At 57.0% G+C, this 23,841-nt stretch overlaps 1 protein-coding gene across 1 annotated transcript in view; it reads right to left on the reverse strand.

Annotated features, from left to right (window-relative positions):
* Positions 1 to 225: 225 nt before the first annotated feature.
* Positions 226 to 23,841, reverse strand: part of NECTIN4 (nectin cell adhesion molecule 4) — a 29,598-nt gene continuing 5,982 nt past the window's right edge. Inside the window, exons 6-9 of the mRNA XM_044274016.1 lie at positions 23,353 to 23,500; positions 16,478 to 16,559; positions 2,356 to 2,427; positions 226 to 1,458 (exon numbers count right to left, since the gene is read on the reverse strand). Of these exons, the coding sequence (XP_044129951.1) occupies positions 1,156 to 1,458; positions 2,356 to 2,427; positions 16,478 to 16,559; positions 23,353 to 23,500 (605 nt within the window). The 3' untranslated portion in view covers positions 226 to 1,155. The remainder of the gene's footprint in view (positions 1,459 to 2,355; positions 2,428 to 16,477; positions 16,560 to 23,352; positions 23,501 to 23,841) is intronic.

Raw genomic sequence — 23,841 nt, forward strand, 5'->3', positions numbered from 1 at the left:
ATCACCAGTATGGCCAGGACCTCGGTGACCATGCTAACAGTAACAGGAACTTTGGATGTTCAAGACAAGACCCCGAGGGTAGAGGTCTAAGAAAATGTGTGCAGTATGGGGCAGAAGAGGAGAAGGGCCACGTTCCCTATCCTCTGTGGAAGGTCACCAGTGTATGGCCTGAGCCGCAGATTCACATCTTGGGAAGGCACAGGAAATGAAGACGATCACACCAGATGACTTTAAATCCCAGTGATTTACTGACATTGACCTTCAAGTATTAATCATCTTTGTACAAGATTTTCCCTGCAATGAAAATAAAAACACCCGCCCCGGACATAAATACCATATGTAGAAAATCTATACAGCACACATAAATACCCGAGACGTGCCTCTCGTCTTACACGTCCTTACAATGAGCAGAGAAGACATTTACATCCATATGTACAAATACTAATGAGTGCCTAACCTCCAGCATTATGGAAAAGTCCACAGCCCGAGGCCCCAGTAAGACCTCCATTCATAGGGTCCACACAATCATTCCACAACGTGGACCCAGAGGGTGTGTACCAGGGGCTGATTTTTTTTGATTGGGGGGAGTTTTACGGTTTTGGCCCTAGAACAATTAGTATCACCGTAGCTGAAATTTCACAACAGTCCTGCAGTGAGTCATGCTGAAGAAGTCTTGGTTCCTCTTCTAGCATGCTGGCAATTCACTCTTACCAGTACAGATTTAGGCATCTATACAATATACGGCCATAATTCCAAGCATGTCTGTGCCTCTCTGGCTCTGCTGGCGGCTGCCTGTCCATAATATGACACATGGACATTGCTCACAATCTATTCCTGACGAGGTGAATCAGTTCAATTCCAGAACCCTCTTCCCAGGAGACTTTAAATGTCAACAGTTTAATCCCAGAGATCTGAAGAGGATGCAGCAGGCGTGACCAGGGACACTCTCTGCAGTGTAGGACTTGATGATGGTGACACGGGACATGGCTCCAGGCACACTGACATCTACACAATTTAACAATTGGGCATAATGACCGACCCCACCATGTCCTGCAGCTGAAGATCCTTCTTATGAAGCCACTAAGTCTGTTGCCAGATAATGTTGTGGCTCCTTGTCCACAATGTGAGAGTCTTAAAGGAATTGGGAGGTTGTAGTTATACGAGATGTCCTCGGCCATTTATGTAGATTCCGTTAGTAGTCGGCTTGGCTCGTAGAGTCCCATTCTCCTGATAAAAATGGCTCATCCCCTGCTTGATGAATGGCTGGGTGGACAAGATTCCAGTGCTTCCTCGCTCACTTTGGTCAAGTTCTTTCTCCTCCAGAGGTTCCTCTTGTGTTCGGTCCTCCTCTTCCTCCTTCACCTCCTCATCTGGAACCGTGGCCAGCAGTTCTGTCTGCGTCTCTATTTCCCGTACAGTTGTAAGTGTGGAATAGCTGCGTCTGTCCGCCTCTTCCCCCTAATGGACAGCAACACATGGTCAGAATATAATGCAAATGTCAAGCTATAACAGAAACAATTCCCAGTGGAGGGAAGCCATATGTACTGGGCCCAAGTAGTGACACAGATTTACAGTGAGAGAGAACCATTCACCTTAGAATATGAACTTAGAGAGTAGTGTATGGTGTTCCTAAGCATTGATGGAGGATAGGTCCATAGCCATTTCATCTGCTACATATGAGCACAGAGATCTGGATAGCTTGTGGGTAGCATGTACTGCCTTATAGTGTGCACAAATTGTCGCTCTTAGGCTGCTCATGCACATGAGATGTCTGTTGGCCAAACGCTTGTTTGAGTGACCACTATTTCCCCCAATTTCAGCCAGTTGTGCATGTGTTCTGAATAGGTAGAGGCGAGTAAGCTATTGTCAGACTCGGCTGCCCCCTCCAGACTCGGCTGCCCCCCTCCAGACTGCACTCCCCTGCTCCAGACTCTTGTGTCCCCTTCCAGACTCCGATGGTCCTCCTGTAGAATGCTCTGTACTTCTTCAGAATGTTCTGCCCTCCGGTCTCCTCTGCCCCGTTTAGATTGATCAGACTCCTCAGTCCCCCTTGCAGACGCCTCAGTCCCCCTTGCAGACGCCTCACTCCCCCTTGCAGACGCCTCACTCCCCCTTGCAGACGCCTCAGTCCCCCTTGCAGACGCCTCAGTCCCCCTTGCAGACGCCTCAGTTCAGACATCCCTCAAGTTGAACTGAATTCAACCGGAATGAAAGGGTGGTGGAAAAGTTCTGTGCCCACTTATAGTATGCCATGTTTAACCTTTACACATCCCCTGTAAATTATGTGACTGGAGGCACCAGGCTAACTGCCCAGGCCCTGTGTATAGAAGTGTGGACCCTAGGAGATGTCCTCACCATCATCGAACTGATACTGGGGTCCCGCAGGCTGTCGGGGTGATGGCCTCTCAGATTCATGCTCTCTTCTAGCTAAAACACACAAAAAATAACAATTATTATCCACCGGCCTGGAATATATATGTGTGGATGGGCATACCTGCACCCTGGTGTCAGTGCCCGGGGCTCTGTGTGGATGGGCATACCTGCATCCAGTGTCTGTGCCCGGGGCTGTGTGTGGATGGGCATACCTGCATCCTGGTATCTGTGGCTGTGTATGGATGGGCATACCTGCATCCTGTGTGTGGATGGGTATACCTACATCCTGGTGTCTGTGCCTGGGCATACCTGAATCCTGTGTCTGTGCCTGGGGCTGTGTGTGGATGGGCATACCTGCATCCTGGTGTCTGTGCCCGGGGCTGTGTGTGTATGGGCATACCTGCATCCTGGTGTGTGTGTATGGGCATACCTGCATCCTGGTGTCTGTGCCCGGGGCTGTGTGTGGCTGGGCATACCTGCATCCTGGTGTCTGTGCCCGGGTCTGTGTGTGGATGGGTATACCTGCATCCTGGTGTCTGTGCCCAGGGCTATGTGTGGATGGGCATACCTGCATCCTGGTGTTTGTGCCCGGGGCTCTGTGTGGATGGGCATACCTGCATCCTGGTGTCTGTGCCCGGGGCTCTGTGTGGATGAGTATACCTGCATCCTGGTGTCTGTGCCCGGGGCTGTGTGTGGCTGGGCATACTTGCATCCTGGTGTCAGTGGATGGGTATACCTGCATCCTGGTGTCTGTGCCCGGGGCTGTGTGTGGATGGGCATACCTGCATCCTGGTGTCTGTGCCTGGGGCTGTGTGTGGATGGGCATACCTGCATCCTGGTGTCTGTGCCCGGGGCTCTGTGTGGATGGGCATACCTGCATCCTGGTGTCTGTGCCCGGGGCTGTGTGTGGATGGGCATACCTGCATCCTGGTGTCTGTGCCTGGGGCTGTGTGTGGATGGGCATACCTGCATCCTGGTGTCTGTGCCCGGGGCTCTGTGTGAATGGGCATACCTGCATCCTGGTGTCTGTGCCCGGGGCTGTGTGTGGATGGGCATACCTGCATCCTGGTGTCTGTGCCCGGGGCTGTGTGTGGATGGGCATACCTGCATCCTGGTGTCTGTGCCCAGAGCTATGTGTGGATGGGCATACCTGCATCCTGGTGTTTGTGCCCGGGGCTGTGTGTGGATGGGCATACCTGCATCCTGGTGTCTGTGCCCGGGCATACCTGCATCCTGGTATCTGTGCCCGGGGCTATGTGTGGATGGGTATACCTGCATCCTGGTGTCTGTGCCCGGGGCTGTGTGTGGATGGGCATACCTGCATCCTGGTGTCTGTGCCCGGGCATACCTGCATCCTGGTGTCTGTGCCCGGGGCTCTGTGTGGATGGGCATACCTGCATCCTGTGTCTGTGCCCGGGGCTCTGTGTGGATGGGCATACCTGCATCCTGGTGTCTGTGCCCGGGGCTGTGTGTGGATGGGCATACCTGCATCCTAGTGTCTGTGCCTGGGGCTGTGCGTGGATGGGCATACCTGCATCCTGTGTCTGTGCCCGGGGCTGTGTGTGGATGGGCATACCTGCATCCTGGTGTCTGTGGATGGGCATACCTGCATCCTGGTGTCTGTGCCCGGGGCTGTGCGTGGATGGGCATACCTGCATCCTGGTGTCTGTGCCCGGGGCTGTGTGTGGATGGGCATACCTGCATCCTGGTGTCTGTGCCCGGGGCTGTGTGTGGATGGGCATACCTGCATCCTGGTGTCTGTGCCCGGGGCTGTGTGTGGATGGGCATACCCGCATCCTGGTGTCTGTGCCCAGGGCTGTGTGTGGATGGACATACCCGCATCCTGGTGTCTGTGCCCGGGGCTGTGTGTGGATGGTATACCTGCATCCTGGTGTCTGTGCCCGGGGCTATGTGTGGATGGGCATACCTGCATCTTGTGTCTGTGCCAGGGCTGTGTGTGGATTGGGCATACCTGCATCCTGGTGTCTGTGCCCGGGGCGTGCGTGGATGGGCATACCTGCATCCTGGTGTCTGTGCCCGGGGCTGTGTGTGGATGGGCCATACCTGCATCCTGGTGTCGTGCCCGGGGCTGTGTGTGGATGGGCATACCTGCATCCTGGTGGTCTGTGCCCGGGCTGTGTGTGGATGGGCATACCTGCATCCTGGTGTCTGTGCCCGGGGCTGTGTGTGGATGGGTATACCTGCATCCTGGTGTCTGTGCCCGGGGCTGTGTGGATGGGCATACCTGCATCCTGGTGTCTGTGCCGGGGGTTGTGTGTGGATGGGCATACCTGCATCCTGGTGTCTGTGCCCGGGCATACCTGCATCCTTGTGTCTGTGCCCGGGGCTGTGTGTGGATGGGCATACCTGCATCCTGGTGTCTGTGCCTGGGGCTGTGTGTGGCTGGGCATACTTGCATCCTGGTGTCAGTGGATGGGCATACCTGCATCCTGGTGTCTGTGCCCGGGGCTGTGTGTGGATGGGCATACCTGCATCCTGGTGTCTGTGCCCGGGGCTGTGTGTGGATGGGCATACCTGCATCCTGGTGTCTGTGCCCGGGGCTGTGTGTGGATGGGCATACCTGCATCCTGGTGTCTGTGCCCGGGGCTGTGTGTGGATGGGCATACCTGCATCCTGGTGTCCTGTGCCGGGGGCTGTGTGTGGATGGGCATACCTGCATCCTGGTGTCTGTGCCCGGGGCTGTGTGTGGAGGGGCATACCTGCATCCTGGTGTCTGTGCCCGGGGATGTGTGTGCTGGGCATACCTGCATCCTGGTGTCTGTGCCCGGGGCTGTGTGTGGATGGGCATACCTGCATCCTGGTGTCTGTGCCCGGGGCTGTGTGTGGATGGGCATACCTGCATCCTGGTGTCTGTGCCCGGGGCTGTGTGTGGATGGGCATACCTGCATACTGGTGTCTGTGCTCGGGGCTGTGTGTGGATGGGCATACCTGCATCCTGTGTCTGTGCCCCGGGGCATGTGTTGGATGGTGTCTGTGCCGGGGCTGTGTGTGGAGGGCATACCTGCATCCTGGTGTCTGTGCCCGGGGCTGTGTGTGGATGGGCATCCTGCATCCTGGTGTGGGATGGGCATACTGCATCCTGGTGTCTGTGCCCGGGGCTGTGTGTGGATGGGCATACCTGCATCCTGGTGTCTGTGCCCGGGCTGTGTGTGGATGGGCATACCTGCATCCTGGTGTCTGTGCCCAGGGCTAGTGTGGATGGGCATACCTGCATCCTGGTGTCTGTGCCCAGGCTGTGTGGATGGGCATACCTGCATCCTGTTGTGTTGGGGCTGTGTGTGGATGGGCATACCTGCATCCTGGTGTCTGTGCCCGGGGCTGTGTGGATGGGCATACCTGCATCCTGGTGTTGTGCCCGGGGCTGTGTGGATGGGCATACCGCATCCTGTGTCTGTGCCCGGGGCTGTGTGTGGATGGGCATACCTGCATCCTGGTGTCTGTGCCCGGGGCTGTGTGTGGATGGGCATACCTGCATCCTGGTGTCTGTGCCCGGGGCTGTGTGTGGATGGGCATACCTGCAGCCTGGTGTCTGTGCCCGGGGCTGTGTGTGGATGGGCATACTTGCATCCTGTGCTGTGCCCGGGCTGTGTGTGTGGATGGGCATACTTGCATCCTGGTGTCTGTGCCCGGGGCTGTGTGTGGATGGGCATACCTGCATCCTGGTGTCTGTGCCCGTGGCTGTGTGTGGATGGGCATACCTGCATCCTGGTGTCTTGGCCCGGGCTGTGTGGTGGATGGGCATACCTGCATCCTGGTGTCTGTGCCCGGGGCTGTGTGTGGATGGGCATACCTGCATCCTGGTGTCTGTGCCCGGGGATGTGTGTGGATGGGTATACCTGCATCCTGGTGTCTGTGCCCGGGGCTGTGTGTGGATGGGCATACCTGCATCCTGGTGTCTGTGCCCGGGGCTGTGTGTGGATGGGCATACCTGCATCCTGGTGTCTGTGCCCGGGGCGTGTGTGGATGGGCATACCTGCATCCTTGTGTCTGTGCCCGGGGCTGTGTGTGGATGGGCATACCTGCATCCTGGTGTCTGTGCCCGGGGCTGTGTGTGGATGGGCATACCTGCATCCTGGTGTCTGTGCCCGGGGCTGTGTGTGGATGGGCATACTGCATCCTGGTGTCTGTGCCCGGGGCTGTGTGTGGATGGGCATACCTGCATCCTGGTGTCTGTGCCCGGGGCTGTGTGTGGATGGGCATACCTGCATCCTGGTGTCTGTGCCCGGGGCTATGTGTGGATGGGCATACCTGCATCCTGGTGTCTGTGCCCGGGGCTGTGTGTGGATGGGCATACCTGCATCCTGGTGTCTGTGCCCGGGCATACCTGCATCCTGGTGTCTGTGCCCGGGGCTGTGTGTGGATGGGCATACCTGCATCCTGGTGTGTGTGGGGCTGTGTGTGGATGGGCATACCTGCATCCTGGTTGTTGTCTGTGGGGCATACCTGCATCCTGGTGTTGGGGGCTGTGTGTGGATGGGCATACCTGCATCCTGGTGTCTGTGCCCGGGGCTGTGTGTGGATGGGCATACCTGCATCCTGGTGTCTGTGCCCGGGGCTGTGTGTGGATGGGCATACCTGCATCCTGGTGTCTGTGCCCGGGGCTGTGTGTGGATGGGCATACCTGCATCCTGGTGTCTGTGCCCGGGGCTGTGTGTGGATGGGCATACCTGCATCCTGGTGTCTGTGCCCGGGGCTGTGTGTGGATGGGCATACCTGCATCCTGGTGTCTGGGGGCTGTGTGGATGGGCATACCTGCATCCTGGTGTCTGTGCCCGGGGCTGTGTGTGGATGGGCATACCTGCATCCTGGTGTCTGTGCCGGGCTGTGTGTGGATGGGCATACCTGCATCCTGGTGTCTGTGCCGGGGTGTGTGGATGGGCATACCTGCATCCTGGTGTCTGTGCCCGGGGCTGTGTGTGGATGGGCATACCTGCATCCTGGTGTCTGTGCCCGGGGCTGTGTGTGGATGGGCATACCTGCATCCTGGTGTCTGTGCCCGGGCTGTGTGTGGATGGGCATACCTGCATCCTGGTGTCTGTGCCCGGGGCTGTGTGGTGGATGGGCATACCTGCATCCTGTGTCTGTGCCCGGGGCTGTGTGTGGATGGGCATACCTGCATCCTGGTGTCTGTGCCCGGGGCTGTGTGTGGATGGGCATACCTGCATCCTGGTGTCTGTGCCCGGGGCTGTGTGTGGATGGCATACCTGCATCCTGGTGTCTGTGCCCGGGGCTGTGTGTGGATGGGCATACCTGCATCCTGGTGTCTGTGCCCGGGGCTGTGGGTGGATGGGCATACCTGCATCCTGGTGTCTGTGCCCGGGGCTGTGTGTGGATGGGCATACCTGCATCCTGGTGTCTGTGCCCGGGGCTGTGTGTGGATGGGCATACCTGCATCCTGGTGTCTGTGCCCGGGGCTGTGTGTGGATGGGCATACCTGCATCCTGGTGTCTGTGCCGGGGCTGTGTGTGGATGGGCATACCTGCATCCTGGTGTCTGTGCCCGGGGCTGTGTGTGGATGGGCATACCTGCATCCTGGTGTCTGTGCCCGGGGCTGTGTGTGGATGGGCATACCTGCATCCTGGTGTCTGTGCCGGGGCTGTGTGTGGATGGGCATACCTGCATCCTGGTGTCTGTGCCCGGGGCTGTGTGTGGATGGGCATACCTGCATCCTGGTGTCTGTGCCCGGGGTGGGTGTGGATGGGCATACCTGCATCCTGGTGTCTGTGCCGGGGCTGTGTGGATGGGCATACCTGCATCCTGGTGTCTGGGGGGCTGTGTGTGGATGGGCATACCTGCATCCTGGTGTCTGTGCCCGGGGCTGTGTGTGGATGGGCATACCTGCATCCTGGTGTCTGTGCCCGGGGCTGTGTGTGGATGGGCATACCTGCATCCTGGTGTCTGTGCCCGGGGGCTGTGTGTGGATGGGCATACCTGCATCCTGGTGTCTGTGCCCGGGGCTGTGTGTGGATGGGCATACCTGCATCCTGGTGTCTGTGCCCGGGGCTGTGGTGGATGGGCACCTGCATCCTGGTGTCTGTCCCGGGGCTGTGTGTGGATGGGCATACCTGCATCCTGGTGTCTGTGCCCGGGGCTGTGTGTGGATGGGCATACCTGCATCCTGGTGTCTGTGCCCGGGGCTGTGTGTGGATGGGCATACCTGCATCCTGGTGTCTGTGCCCGGGGCTGTGTGTGGATGGGCATACCTGCATCCTGGTGTCTGTGCCGGGTGTGTGTGTGGATGGGCATACCTGCATCCTGGTGTCTGTGCCCGGGGCTGTGTGTGGATGGGCATACCTGCATCCTGGTGTCTGTGCCCGGGGCTGTGTGTGGATGGGCATACCTGCATCCTGGTGTCTGTGCCCGGGGCTGTGTGTGGATGGGCATACCTGCATCCTGGTGTCTGTGCCGGGGCTGTGTGTGGATGGGCATACCTGCATCCTGGTGTCTGTGCCCGGGGCTGTGTGTGGATGGGCATACCTGCATCCTGGTGTCTGTGCCCGGGGCTGTGTGGATGGGCATACCTGCATCCTGGTGTCTGTGCCCGGGCTGTGTGGATGGGCATACCTGCATCCTGGTGTCTGTGCCCGGGGCTGTGTGTGGATGGGCATACCTGCATCCTGGTGTCTGTGCCCGGGGCTGTGTGTGGATGGGCATACCTGCATCCTGGTGTCTGTGCCCTGGGCTTGTGTGGATGGGCATACCTGCATCCTGGTCTGTGCCCGGGGCTAGTGTGTGGAGGGCATACCTGCATCCTGGTGTCTGTGCCCAGGGGCTGTGTGTGGATGGGCATACCTGCATCCTGGTGTCTGTGCCCGGGGCTGTGTGTGGATGGGTATACCTGCATCCTGGTGTCTGTGCCCGGGCCTGTGTGTGGATGGGCATACCTGCAATCCTGGTGTCTGTGACCAGGGGCTGTTGTGTGGATGGGCATACCTGCATCCTGGTGTCTGTGCCCGGGGCTGTGTGTGGATGGGCATACCTGCATCCTGTGTCTGTGCCTCGGGGCTGTGTGGGGATGGGCATACCGCATCCTGGTGTCTGTGCCCGGGGCTGTGTGTGGATGGGCATACCTGCATCCTGGTGTCTGTGCCCGGGGCTGTGTGTGGATGGGCATACCTGCATCCTGGTGTCTGTGCCCGGGGCTGTGTGTGGATGGGCATACCTGCATCCTGGTGTCTGTGCCCGGGGCTGTGTGTGGATGGGCATACCTGCATCCTGTGTCTGTGCCCGGGGCTGTGTGTGGATGGGCATACCTGCATCCTGGTGTCTGTGCCCGGGGCTGTGTGTGGAGGGGCTACCTGCATCCTGGTGTCGGTACCCGGGCTGTGTGTGGATGGGGCATACCGCATCCTGGTGTCTGTGCCCGAGGCTGATGTTGTGGATGGGCATACCTGCCATCCTGGTGTCTGTGCCCGGGGCTGTGTGTGGATGGGCATACCGCATCCTGGTGTCTGTGCCCGGGGTTGTGTGTGGATGGGCATACCTGCATCCTGGTGTCTGTGACCCGGGGCTGTGTGTGGATGGGCATACCTTCATCCTGGTATGTCTGTGCCCGGGCTGTGTGTGGATGGGCATACCTGCATCCTGGTGTCTGTGCCGGGGCTGTGTGTGGATGTGGCATACCTGCATCCCTGGTGTCTGTGCCCGGGGCTGTGTGTGGATGGGCATACCTGCATCCTGGTGTCTGTGCAGGGGCTGTTGTGTTGGATGGGCAATACCTGCATCCTGGTGTCTGTGCCCGGGGCTGTGTGGGATGGGCATACCTGCATCCTGGTGTCTGTGCCCGGGCTGTGTGTGGGATGGGCATACCTGCATCCTGGTGTCTGTGCCCGGGGCTGTGTGTGGATGGGCATACCTGCATCCTGGTGTCTGTGCCCTGGGCTGTGTGTGGTGGCATACCTGCATCCTGGTGTCTGTGCCCGGGGGCTTGTGTGGATGGGCATACCTGCATCTGGTGTCTGTGCCCGGGGCTGTGTGTGGATGGGCATACCTGCATCCTGGTGTCTGTGCCCAGGGGCTGTGGTGTGGATGGGCATACCTGCATCCTGGTGTCTGTGCCCGGGGCTGTGTGTGGATGGGCATACCTGCATCCTGGTGTCTGTGCCCGGGGCTGTGGGTGGATGGGGCATACCTGCATCCTGGTGTCTGTGCCCGGGGCTGTGTGTGATGGTCATACCTGCACCTGGTGTCTGTGCCCGGGGCTATGTGTGGATGGGCATACCTGCATCCTGGTGTCTGTGCCGGGCTCGTGTGTGATGGGGCATACCTGCTCTGGTGTGTGTGGATGGCATACCTGCATCCTGGTGTCTGTGCCCGGGGCTGTGTGTGGATGGGCATACCTGCATCCTGGTGTCTGTGCCGGGGCTGTGTGTGGATGGGCATACCTGCATCCTGGTGTCTGTGCCTGGGGCTGTGTGTGGATGGGCATACCTGCATCCTGGTGTCTGTGCCCGGGGCTGTGTGTGGATGGGCATACCTGCATCCTGGTGTCTGTGCCCGGGGCTGTGTGTGGATGGGCATACCTGCATCCTGGTGTCTGTGCCCGGGGCTGTGTGTGGATGGGCATACCTGCATCCTGGTGTCTGTGCCCGGGGCTGTGTGTGGATGGGCATACCTGCATCCTGGTGTCTGTGCCCGGGGCTGTGTGTGGATGGGCATACCTGCATCCTGGTGTCTGTGCCCGGGGCTGTGTGTGGATGGGTATACCTGCATCCTGGTGTCTGTGCCCGGGGCTATGTGTGGATGGGCTATACCTGCATCCTGGTGTCTGTGCCCGGGGCTGTGTGTGGATGGGCATACCTGCATCCTGGTGTCTGTGCCCGGGGCTGTGTGTGGATGGGCATACCTGCATCCTGGTGTCTGTGCCCGGGGCTGTGTGTGGATGGGCATACCTGCATCCTGGTGTCTGTGCCCGGGGCTGTGTGTGGATGGGCATACCTGCATCCTGGTGTCTGTGCTCGGGGCTGTGTGTGGATGGGCATACCTGCATCCTGGTGTCTGTGCCCGGGGCTGTGTGTGGATGGGCATACCTGCATCCTGGTGTCTGTGCCCGGGGCTGTGTGTGGATGGGCATACCTGCATCCTGGTGTCTGTGCCCGGGGCTGTGTGTGGATGGGCATACCTGCATCCTGGTGTCTGTGCCCGGGGCTGTGTGTGGATGGGCATACCTGCATCCTGGTGTCTGTGCCCGGGGCTGTGTGTGGATGGGCATACCTGCATCCTGGTGTCTGTGCCGGGGCTGTGTGTGGATGGGCATACCTGCATCCTGGTGTCTGTGCCCGGGGCTGTGTGTGGATGGGCATACCTGCATCCTGGTGTCTGTGCCCGGGCTGTGTGTGGATGGGCATACCCTGCATCCTGGTGTCTGTGCCCGGGGCTATGTGTGGATGGGCATACCTGCATCCTGGTGTCTGTGCCCGGGGCTGTGTGTGGATGGGCATACCTGCATCCTGTGTCTGTGACCGGGGCTGTGTGTGGATGGCATACCTGCATCCTGGTGGTCTGTGCCCGGGGCTGTGTGTGGATGGGCATACCTGCATCCTGTGTCTGTGCCCGGGGCTGTGTGTGGATGGGCATACCTGCATCCTGGTGTCTGTGCCCGGGGCTGTGTGTGGATGGGCATACCTGCATCCTGGTGTCTGTGCCCGGGGGCTGTGTGTGGATGGGCATACCTGCACTCCTGGTGTCTGTGCCCGGGGCTGTGTGTGGAATGGGCATACCTTGCATCCTGTGTCTGTGCCCGGGGCTGTGTGTGGATGGGCATACCTGCATCCTGGTGTCTGTGCCCGGGGCTGTGTGTGGATGGGTATACCTGCATCCTGGTGTCTGTGCCCGGGGCTGTGTGTGGATGGGCATAACCTGCATCCTGGTGTCTGTGCCCGGGGCTGTGTGTGGATGGGCATACCTGCATCCTGGTGTCTGTGCCCGGGGCTGTGTGTGGATGGGCATACCTGCATCCTGGTGTCTGTGCCTGGGGCTGTGTGTGGATGGGCATACCTGCATCCTGGTGTCTGTGCCCGGGGCTGTGTGTGGATGGGCATACCTGCATCTGGTGTCTGTGCCCGAGGCTGTGTGGATGGGCATACCTGCATCCTGGTGTCTGTGCCCGGGGCTGTGTGTGGCTGGGCATACCTGCATCCTGGTGTCTGTGCCCGGGGCTATGTGTGGATGGGCATACCTGCATCCTGGTGTCTGTGCCGGGGATGTGTGTGGATGGGCATACCTGCATCCTGGTGTCTGTGCCCGGGGCTGTGTGTGGATGGGCATACCTGCATCCTGGTGTCTGTGCCGGGGGCTGTGTGTGGATGGGCATACCTGCATCCTGGTGTCTGTGCCCGGGGCTGTGTGTGGATGGGCATACCTGCATCCTGGTGTCTGTGCCCGGGGCTGTGTGTGGATGGGTATACCTGCATCCTGGTGTCTGTGCCCAGGGCTATGTGTGGATGGGCATACCTGCATCCTGGTGTCTGTGCTCGGGGCTGTGTGTGGATGGGCTTACCTGCATCCTGGTGTCTGTGCCGGGGCTGTGTGTGGATGGGCATACCTGCATCCTGGTGTCTGTGCTCGGGGCTGTGTTGTGGATGGGCATACCTGCATCCTGGTGTCTGTGCCCGGGGCTGTGTGTGGATGGGCATACCTGCATCCTGGTGTCTGTGCCGGGGGCTGTGTGTGGATGGGCATACCTGCATCCTGGTGTCTGTGCCCGGGGCTGTGTGTGGATGGGCATACCTGCATCCTGGTGTCTGTGCCCGGGGCTGTGTGTGGATGGGCATACCTGCATCCTGGTGTCTGTGTCTGTGGCTGTGTGTGGATGGGCATACCTGCATCCTGGTGTCTGTGCCCGGGGCTGTGTGTGGATGGGCATACCTGCATCCTGGTGTCTGTGCCGGGGGCTGTGTGTGGATGGGCATACCTGCATCCTGGTGTCTGTGCCCGGGGCTGTGTGTGGATGGGCATACCTGCATCCTGGTGTCTGTGCCCGGGGCTGTGTGTGGATGGGCATACCTGCATCCTGGTGTCTGTGCCCGGGGCTGTGTGTGGATGGGCATACCCGCATCCTGGTGTCTGTGCCTGGGGCTGTGTGTGGATGGGCATACCTGCATCCTGGTGTCTGTTCCCCGGGCTGTGTGTGGATGGGCATACCTGCATCCTGGTGTCTGTGCCCGGGGCTGTGTGTGGATGGGCATACCTGCATCCTGGTGTCTGTGCCCGGGGCTGTGTGTGGATGGGCATATCTGCATCCTGGTGTCTGTGCCCGGGGCTGTGTGTGGATGGGCATACCTGCATCCTGGTGTCTGTGCCCGGGGCTGTGTGTGGATGGGCATACCTGCATCCTGGTGTCTGTGCCCGGTGCTGTGTGTGGATGGGCATACCTGCATCCTGGTGTCTGTGCCCGGGGCTGTGTGTGGATGGGTATACCTGCATCCTGGTGTCTGTGCCCGGGGCTGTGTGTGGATGGGCTTACCTGCATCTGGTTTCTTGGCCCGGGGCTGTGTGTGGATGGGCATACCTGCATCCTGGTGTCTGTGCCCGGGGCTGTGTGTGGATGGGCATACCTGCATCCTGGTGTCTGTGCCCGGTGCTGTGTGTGGCTGGGCATACCTGCATCCTGGTGTCTGTGCCCGGGGCTGTGTGTGGAATGGGCATACCTGCATCCTTGTGTCTGTGCCCGGGGCTGGTGTGTGGATGGGTATACCTGCATCCTGGTGTCTGTGCCCGGGGCTGTGTGGGATGGGCATACCTGCTCCTGGTGTCTGTGCCCGGGGCTGTGTGTGGATGGGCATACCTGCATCTGGTGTCTGTGCCCGGGGCTGTGTGTGGTATGGGCATACCTGCATCCTGGTGTCTGTGCCCGGGCTGTTGGGCTGTGGTGTGGGAGGCATACCTGCATCCTGGTGTCTGTGCCCGGGGCTGTGTGTGGATGGGCATACCTGCATCCTGGTGTCTGTGCCCGGGGCTGTGTGTGGATGGGCATACCTGCATCCTGGTGTCTGTGCCCGGGCTGTGTGTGGATGGGCATACCTGCATCCTGGTGTCTGTGCCCGGGGCTGTGTGTGGATGGGCATACCTGCATCCTGGTGTCTGTGCCCGGGGCTGTGTGTGGATGGGCATACCTGCATCCTGGTGTCTGTGCCCGGGGCTGTGTGTGGATGGGCATACCTGCATCCTGGTGTCTGTGCCCGGGGCTGTGTGTGGATGGCATACCTGCATCCTGGTGTCTGTGCCCGGGGCTGTGTGTGGATGGGCATACCTGCATCCTGGTGTCTGTGCCCGGGGCTGTGTGTGGATGGGCATACCTGCATCCTGGTGTCTGTGCCGGGGGCTGTGTGTGGATGGGCATACCTGCATCCTGGTGTCTGTGCCCGGGGCTGTGTGTGGATGGGCATACCTGCATCCTGGTGTCTGTGCCCGGGGCTGTGTGTGGATGGGCATACCTGCATCCTGGTGTCTGTGCCCGGGGCTGTGTGTGGATGGGCATACCTGCATCCTGGTGTCTGTGCCCGAGGCTGTGTGGATGGGCATACCTGCATCCTGGTGTCTGTGCCCGGGGCTGTGTGTGGCTGGGCATACCTGCATCCTGGTGTCTGTGCCCGGGGCTATGTGTGGATGGGCATACCTGCATCCTGGTGTCTGTGCCCGGGGATGTGTGTGGATGGGCATACCTGCATCCTGGTGTCTGTGCCCGGGGCTGTGTGTGGATGGGCATACCTGCATCCTGGTGTCTGTGCCGGGGGCTGTGTGTGGATGGGCATACCTGCATCCTGGTGTCTGTGCCCGGGGCTGTGTGTGGATGGGCATACCTGCATCCTGGTGTCTGTGCCCGGGGCTGTGTGTGGATGGTATACCTGCATCCTGGTGTCTGTGCCCAGGGCTATGTGTGGATGGGCATACCTGCATCCTGGTGTCTGTGCCCGGGGCTGTGTGTGGATGGGCTTACCTGCATCCTGGTGTCTGTGCCCGGGGCTGTGTGTGGATGGGCATACCTGCATCCTGGTGTCTGTGCTCGGGGCTGTGTGTGGATGGGCATACCTGCATCCTGGTGTCTGTGCCCGGGGCTGTGTGTGGATGGGCATACCTGCATCCTGGTGTCTGTGCCGGGGGCTGTGTGTGGATGGGCATACCTGCATCCTGGTGTCTGTGCCCGGGGCTGTGTGTGGATGGGCATACCTGCATCCTGGTGTCTGTGCCCGGGGCTGTGTGTGGATGGGCATACCTGCATCCTGGTGTCTGTGCCCGGGGCTGTGTGTGGATGGGCATACCTGCATCCTGGTGTCTGTGCCCGGGGCTGTGTGTGGATGGGCATACCCGCATCCTGTGTCTGTGCCCGGGGCTGTGTGTGGATGGGCATACCTGCATCCTGGTGTCTGTGCCCGGGGCTGTGTGTGGATGGGCATACCTGCATCCTGGTGTCTGTGCCCGGGGCTGTGTGTGGCTGGGCATACCTGCATCCTGGTGTCTGTGCCCGGGGCTGTGTGTGGATGGCATACCTGCATCCTGGTGTCTGTGCCCGGGGCTGTGTGTGGATGGGCATACCTGCATCCTGGTGTCTGTGCCCAGGGCTGTGTGTGGATGGGCATACCTGCATCCTGGTGTCTGTGCCCGGGCTGTGTGTGGATGGGCATACCTGCATCCTGGTGTCTGTGCCGGGGCTGTGTGTGGATGGGCATACCTGCATCCTGGTGTCTGTGCCCGGGGCTGTGTGTGGATGGGCATACCTGCATCCTGGTGTCTGTGCCCGGGGCTGTGTGTGGATGGGCATACCTGCATCCTGGTGTCTGTGCCCGGGGCTGTGTGTGGATGGGCATACCTGCATCCTGGTGTCTGTGCCCGGGGCTGTGTGTGGATGGGCATACCTGCATCCTGGTGTCTGTGCCCGGGGCTGTGTGTGGCTGGGCATACCTGCATCCTGGTGTCTGTGCCCGGGGCTGTGTGTGGATGGGCATACCTGCATCCTGGTGTCTGTGCCCGGGGCTGTGTGTGGATGAGCATACCTGCATCCTGGTGTCTGTGCCCAGGGCTGTGTGTGGATGGGCATACCTGCATCCTGGTGTCTGTGCCCGGGGCTGTGTGTGGATGGGCATACCTGCATCCTGGTGTCTGTGCTGGCCGTGTTGGAGTTCAGTCTCCTCCGGGACGTCTGTCTGGATAATGTTGAAAGCTCCTCACTGAAATATGACACAAAGTTTTATAATCTTTATGAAAAGCAATTTCTGACTCCTCCACCATAACATATAGAGAGCGCTCACCGCTCCACCATTACTTATAGAGAGCGCTCACCACTCCACCATTACTTATAGAGAGCGCTCACCACTCCACCATTACATATAGAGAGTGCTCACCACTCCACCATTACTTATAGAGAGCGCTCACCACTCCACCATTACTTATAGAGAGCGCTCACCACTCCACCATTACATATAGAGAGCGCTCACCACTCCACCATTACTTATAGAGAGCGCTCACCACTCCACCATTACTTATAGAGAACGCTCACCGCTCCACCATAACATATAGAGAGCGCTCACCGCTCCACCATAACATATAGAGCGCTCACCACTCCACCATTACTTATAGAGAGCGCTCACCGCTCCACAATTACATATAGAGAGCACTCACCGCTCCACCATAACATATAGAGAGCGCTCACCACTCCACCATTACTTATAGAGAGCGCTCACCACTCCACCATTACATATAGAGAGCGCTCACCGCTCCACCATTACATATAGGCAGCGCTCACCGCTCCACCATTACTTATAGAGAGCGCTCACCGCTCCACCATAACATATAGAGAGCACTCACCGCTCCACCATTACATATAGAGAGCGCTCACCACTCCACCATTACTTATAGAGAGCGCTCACCGCTCCACAATTACATAGAGAGCGCTCACCGCTCCACCATAACATATAGAGAGCGCTCACCGCTCCACCATTACTTATAGAGAGCGCTCACCGCTCCACAATTACATAGAGAGCGCTCACCGCTCCACCATAACATATAGAGAGCGCTCACCGCTCCACCATAACATATAGAGAGCGCTCACCGCTCCACCATAACATATAGAGAGCGCTCACCGCTCCACCATTACATATAGAGAGCGCTCACCGCTCCTCCATAACATATAGAGAGCGCTCACCGCTCCACCATTACATATAGAGAGCGCTCAAAGCTCCACCATTACATATAGAGAGCGCTCACAGCTCCACCATTACTTATAGAGAGAGCTCACCGCTCACCAATTACATATAGAGAGAGCTCACCGCTCCACCATAACATATAGAGAGCGCTCACCGCTCCACCATAACATATAGAGCGCTCACCGCTCCACCATAACATATAGAGAGCGCTCACCGCTCCACCATAACATATAGAGAGCGCTCACAGCTCCACCATTACATAGAGAGCGCTCACAGCTCCACCATTGCATATAGAGCGCTCACAGCTCCACCATTGCATATAGAGAGCGCTCACCGCTCCACCATTACATATGGAAAGCGCTCACCACTCCACCATTACATATGGAGAGCGCTCACAGCTCCACCATTACATATAGACAGCACTCACCACTCCACCATTACATATTGAAAGCGCTCACTGCTCCACCATTACTTATAGAGAGCGCTCACCAATTACATATAGAGAGCGCTCACCACTCCACCATTACTTATAGAGCGCTCAGCGCTCACCAATTACATATAGAGAGCGCTCACCACTCCACCATTACTTTTAGAGAGCGCTCACCGCTCCACCATAACATATAGAGAGCGCTCACCGCTATAACATATAGAGAGCGCTCACCGCTCCACCATAACATATAGAGAGCGCTCACAGCTCCACCATTACTTATAGAGAGCGCTCACAGCTCCACCATTACTTATAGAGAGCGCTCACTGCTCCACCATTACATATAGAGAGCGCTCACTGCTCCACCATTACATATAGAGAGCGCTCACCGCTCCACCATAACATATAGAGAGCGCTCACAGCTCCACCATTACATATAGAGAGCGCTCACAGCTCCACCATTACTTATAGAGAGCGCTCACCGCTCACCAATTACATATAGAGAGAGCTCACCGCTCCACCATAACATATAGAGAGCGCTCACAGCTCCACAATTACTTATAGAGCGCTCACCGCTCCACCATAACATATAGAGAGCGCTCACCGCTATAACATATAGAGAGCGCTCACCGCTCCACCATAACATATAGAGAACGCTCACAGCTCCACCATTACATATAGAGAGCGCTCACCGCTCACCAATTACATATAGAGAGCGCTCACCGCTCCACCATAACATATAGAGAGCGCTCACAGCTCCACCATTACTTATAGAGAGCGCTCACCGCTCCACCATAACATATAGAGAGCGCTCACCGCTATAATATATAGAGAGCGCTCACCGCTCCACCATTACATATAGAGAGCGCTCACAGCTCCACCATTGCATATAGAGAGCGCTCACAGCTCCACCATTGCATATAGAGAGCGCTCACCGCTCCACCATTACATATGGAAAGCGCTCACCACTCCACCATTACATATGGAGAGCGTTCACAGCTCCACCATTACATATAGACAGCACTCACCACTCCACCATTACATATAGAGAGCGCTCAAAGCTCCACCATTACATATAGGCAGCGCTCACCGCTCCACCATTACATATGGAAAGCGCTCACCACTCCACCATTACATATGGAGAGCGCTCACAGCTCCACCATTACATATAGACAGCACTCACCACTCCACCATTACATATTGAAAGCGCTCACTGCTCCACATTACATATAGAGCGCTTACCGCTCTACCATTCCATATAGACAGCACTCAGTGCTCCACCATTTCATATAGAGAGCGCTCACCTCTCCACCATTACATATGGAGAGCGCTCACCGCCCCACCATTACATATAGACAGTGCTGACTGCTCCATCATTACATATAGACTGCGCTGACTGCCCACCATTACATATAGACAACGCTCACCGCCCCACCATTACATATAGGCAGCGCTCACCGCCCCACCATTACATTTAGACAGTGCTGACTGCTCCATCATTACATATAGACTGCGCTGACTGCCCACCATTACATATAGACAACGCTAACCACCCCACCATTACATATAGGCAGCGCTCACCGCCCCACCATTACATATAGGCAGCGCTCATCGCTCCACCATTACATATAGGCAGCGCTCACCGCTCCACCATTACATATAGGCAGCGCTCACCGCCCCACCATTACATATAGGCAGCGCTCACCGCCCCACCATTACATATAGGCAGCGCTCATCGCTCCACCATTACATATAGGCAGCGCTCACCGCTCCACCATTACATATATGCAGCGCTCATCGCTCCACCATTACATATAGGCAGCGCTCACCGCTCCACCATTACATATAGGCAGCGCTCACCGCCCCACCATTACATATAGGCAGCGCTCATCGCTCCACCATTACATATAGGCAGCGCTCACCGCTCCACCATTACATATAGGCAGCGCTCACCGCCCCACCATTACATTTAGACAGTGCTGACTGCTCCATCATTACATATAGGCAGCGCTCACCCCTCCGCCATTACATATAGGCGGCGCTCACCGCTCCGCCATTACATATAGGCAGCGCTCACTGCTCCACTTTAAATATAGTCAGAGCTCACAACTCCATCATTACATATAGGCAGCGCTCACCGCTCCACCATTACATATAGGCAGCGCTCACCGCTCCACCATTACATATAGACAACGCTGACCGCTCCACCATTACATATAGGCAGCGCTCACCGCTCCACCATTACATATAGGCAGCGCTCACCGCTCCACCATTACATATAGGCAGCGCTCCATTACATATAGGCAGCGCTCACCGCTCCACCATTACATATAGGCAGCGCTCACCGCTCCACCATTACATATAGGCAGTGCTAACCGCTCCACCATTACATATAGACAACGCTCACCGCTCCACCATTACATATAGACAACGCTAACCGCTCCACCATTACATATAGGCAGTGCTAACCGCTCCACCATTACATATAGACAGCGCTGACCACTCCACTATTACATATAGGCAGTGCTCAGCGCTCTATTACATATAGACAGCGCTGACCACTCCACCATTACATATAGGCAGCGCTCCATTACAGATAGACAACGCTAACCGCTCCACCATTACAGATAGACAACGGTAACCGCTCCACCATTACATATAGGCAGCGCTCACTGCTCCACCATTACATATAGGCAGCGCTCCATTAAATATAGACAACGCTAACCGCTCCACCATTACAGATGGAAAACGCTAACTGCTCCACCATTACATATAGACAGCGCTCACCGCTCAACCATTACATATAGGCAGCGCTCCATTACATATAGACAACGCTAACCGCTCCACCATTACATATAGGCAGTGCTAACCGCTCCACCATTACAGATAGACAACGCTAACCGCTCCACCATTACATATAGGCAGCGCTCACCGCTCCACCATTACATATAGGCAGCGCTCACCGCTCCACCATTACATATAGGCAGCGCTCCATTACATATAGACAACGCTAACCGCTCCACCATTACAGATAGACTGCGCTGACTGCTCCATCATTACATATAGACCGTGCTGACCGCTCCACCATTAAATATAGACTGCTTTGACCGCTCCGCCATTACATATAGACAGCGCTGACCACTCCACCATTACATATAGGCAGCGCTCCATTACATATAGACAACGCTAACCGCTCCACCATTACAGATAGACAACGCTAACTGCTCCACCATTACATATAGGCGGCGCTCACTGCTCCGCCATTACATATAGGCAGCGCTCACTGCTCCACTTTAAATATAGTCAGAGCTCACAACTCCATCATTACATATAGGCAGCGCTCACCGCTCCACCATTACATATAGGCAGCGCTCACCGCCTCACCATTACATATAGGCAGCGCTCACCGCTCCACCATTACATATAGGCAGCGCTCACCGCTCCACCATTACATATAGGCAGCGCTCACCGCTCCACCATTACATATAGGCAGCGCTCACCGCCTCACCATTACATATAGGCAGCGCTCACCGCTCCACCATTACATATAGGCAGCGCTCACCGCTCCACCATTACATATAGGCAGCGCTCACCGCTCCACCATTACATATAGGCAGCGCTCACCGCTCCACCATTACATATAGGCAGCGCTCACCGCTCCACCATTACATATAGGCAGCGCTCACCGCTCCACCATTACATATAGGCAGCGCTCACCGCTCCACCATTACATATAGGCAGCGCTCACCGCTCCACCATTACATATAGGCAGCGCTCACCGCTCCACCATTACATATAGGCAGCGCTCACCGCTCCACCATTACATATAGGCAGCGCTCACCGCTCCACCATTACATATAGGCAGCGCTCACCGCTCCACCATTACATATAGGCAGCGCTCACCGCTCCACCATTACATATAGGCAGCGCTCACCGCCCCACCATTACATTTTTTGCAGTGCTCAGCGCTCCACCATTACATATAGACAGTGCTCACCGCTCCACCATTACATATAGGCAGCGCTCACCGCCCCACCATTACATTTAGACAGTGCTGACTGCTCCATCATTACATATAGACTGCGCTGACTGCCCACCATTACATATAGGCAGCGCTAACCACCCCACCATTACATATAGGCAGCGCTCACCGCCCCACCATTACATATAGGCAGCGCTCATCGCTCCACCATTACATATAGGCAGCGCTCACCGCTCCACCATTACATTTATGCAGTGCTCAGCGCTCCACCATTACATATAGGCAGCGCTCACCGCTCCACCATTACATATAGGCAGTGCTCACCACTCCACCATTACATATAGGCAGCGCTCACCGCTCCACCATTACATTTATGCAGTGCTCAGCGCTCCACCATTACATATAGGCAGTGCTGACCGCTCCACCATTACATATAGACAGTGCTCACCACTCCACCATTACATATAGGCAACGCTCACCGCTCCACCATTACATTTTTTGCAGTGCTCAGCGCTCCACCATTACATATAGACAGTGCTCACCGCTCCACCATTACATATAGGCAACGCTCACCGCTCCACCATTACATTTATGCAGTGCTCAGCGCTCCACCATTACATATAGACAGTGCTCACCGCTCCACCATTACATATAGACAACGCTGACCGCTCCACCATTACTTATAGGCAGTGCTAACCGCTCCACCATTACATATAGGCAACGCTCACCGCTCCACCATTACATATAGGCAACGCTCACCGCTCCACCATTACATTTTTTGCAGTGCTAACCGCTCCACCATTACATATAGGCAACGCTCACCGCTCCACCATTACATATAGGCAACGCTCACCGCTCCACCATTACATTTTTTGCAGTGCTCAGCGCTCCACCATTACATATAGACAGTGCTCACCGCTCCACCATTACATATAGGCAACGCTCACCGCTCCACCATTACATTTATGCAGTGCTCAGCGCTCCACCATTACATATAGACAGTGCTCACCGCTCCACCATTACATTTAGACAACGCTGACCGCTCCACCATTACATATAGGCAGTGCTAACCGCTCCACCATTACATATAGGCAGTGCTAACCGCTCCACCATTACATATAGGCAGCGCTCACCGCTCCACCATTACATATAGACAACGCTGACTGCTCCACCATTACATATAGGCAGCGCTCACCGCTCCATTATTACATATAGGCAGCGCTCCATTACATATAGACAACGCTGACTGCTCCACCATTACATATAGGCAGCGCTCACCGCTCCACCATTACATATAGGCAGCGCTCACCGCTCCACCATTACATATAGGCAGCGCTTACCGCTCCACCATTACATATAGGCAGCGCTCACCGCTCCACCATTACATATAGGCAGCTCCAGGGACTCACATTTTCTCTGAAAGTCTCTTTGTTTTCCTCTTGTGGTGTCGGTTCACTAGGATGACAATTATCACCAGAATTAGCACCAGGAGCCCCGTCACTACCGCCACAGACACCAAGGAGACTGACAAGAGGTCCACGTTTCGAGGTTCACTGTCTGGAGAAGAAGAGAACAAGGTTGAGCTGAAATGAAGCGCGGGTACAGCTAACCCGTGTAAGGAGGGCAACTGATGACCATCACTGTAAAGTAGATTGGAAATCGTGGGTAGCGCCATGGGGCCACAGATTTGGACATAGACTCTGGGGGTTTTCCAGGCAGCTGTGAAATTTCAAAATGTCCTTCATTCTGGAGCACTACAACCCTCAGAATGTCAGGACTGACAATCTGGGAGAAGTGCAAACCCAAGAATATCAAATCTCATCCCCTGGGAGGAACATAACCCTCAGATTGTTAACAGCCGTGAGCACTACAACGCCCAGCATGTGCACTCTGATCAC

This window comes from Bufo gargarizans, unplaced genomic scaffold, assembly GCF_014858855.1.
Source record: "Bufo gargarizans isolate SCDJY-AF-19 unplaced genomic scaffold, ASM1485885v1 original_scaffold_1387_pilon, whole genome shotgun sequence".
Taxonomy (NCBI): domain Eukaryota; kingdom Metazoa; phylum Chordata; class Amphibia; order Anura; family Bufonidae; genus Bufo; species Bufo gargarizans.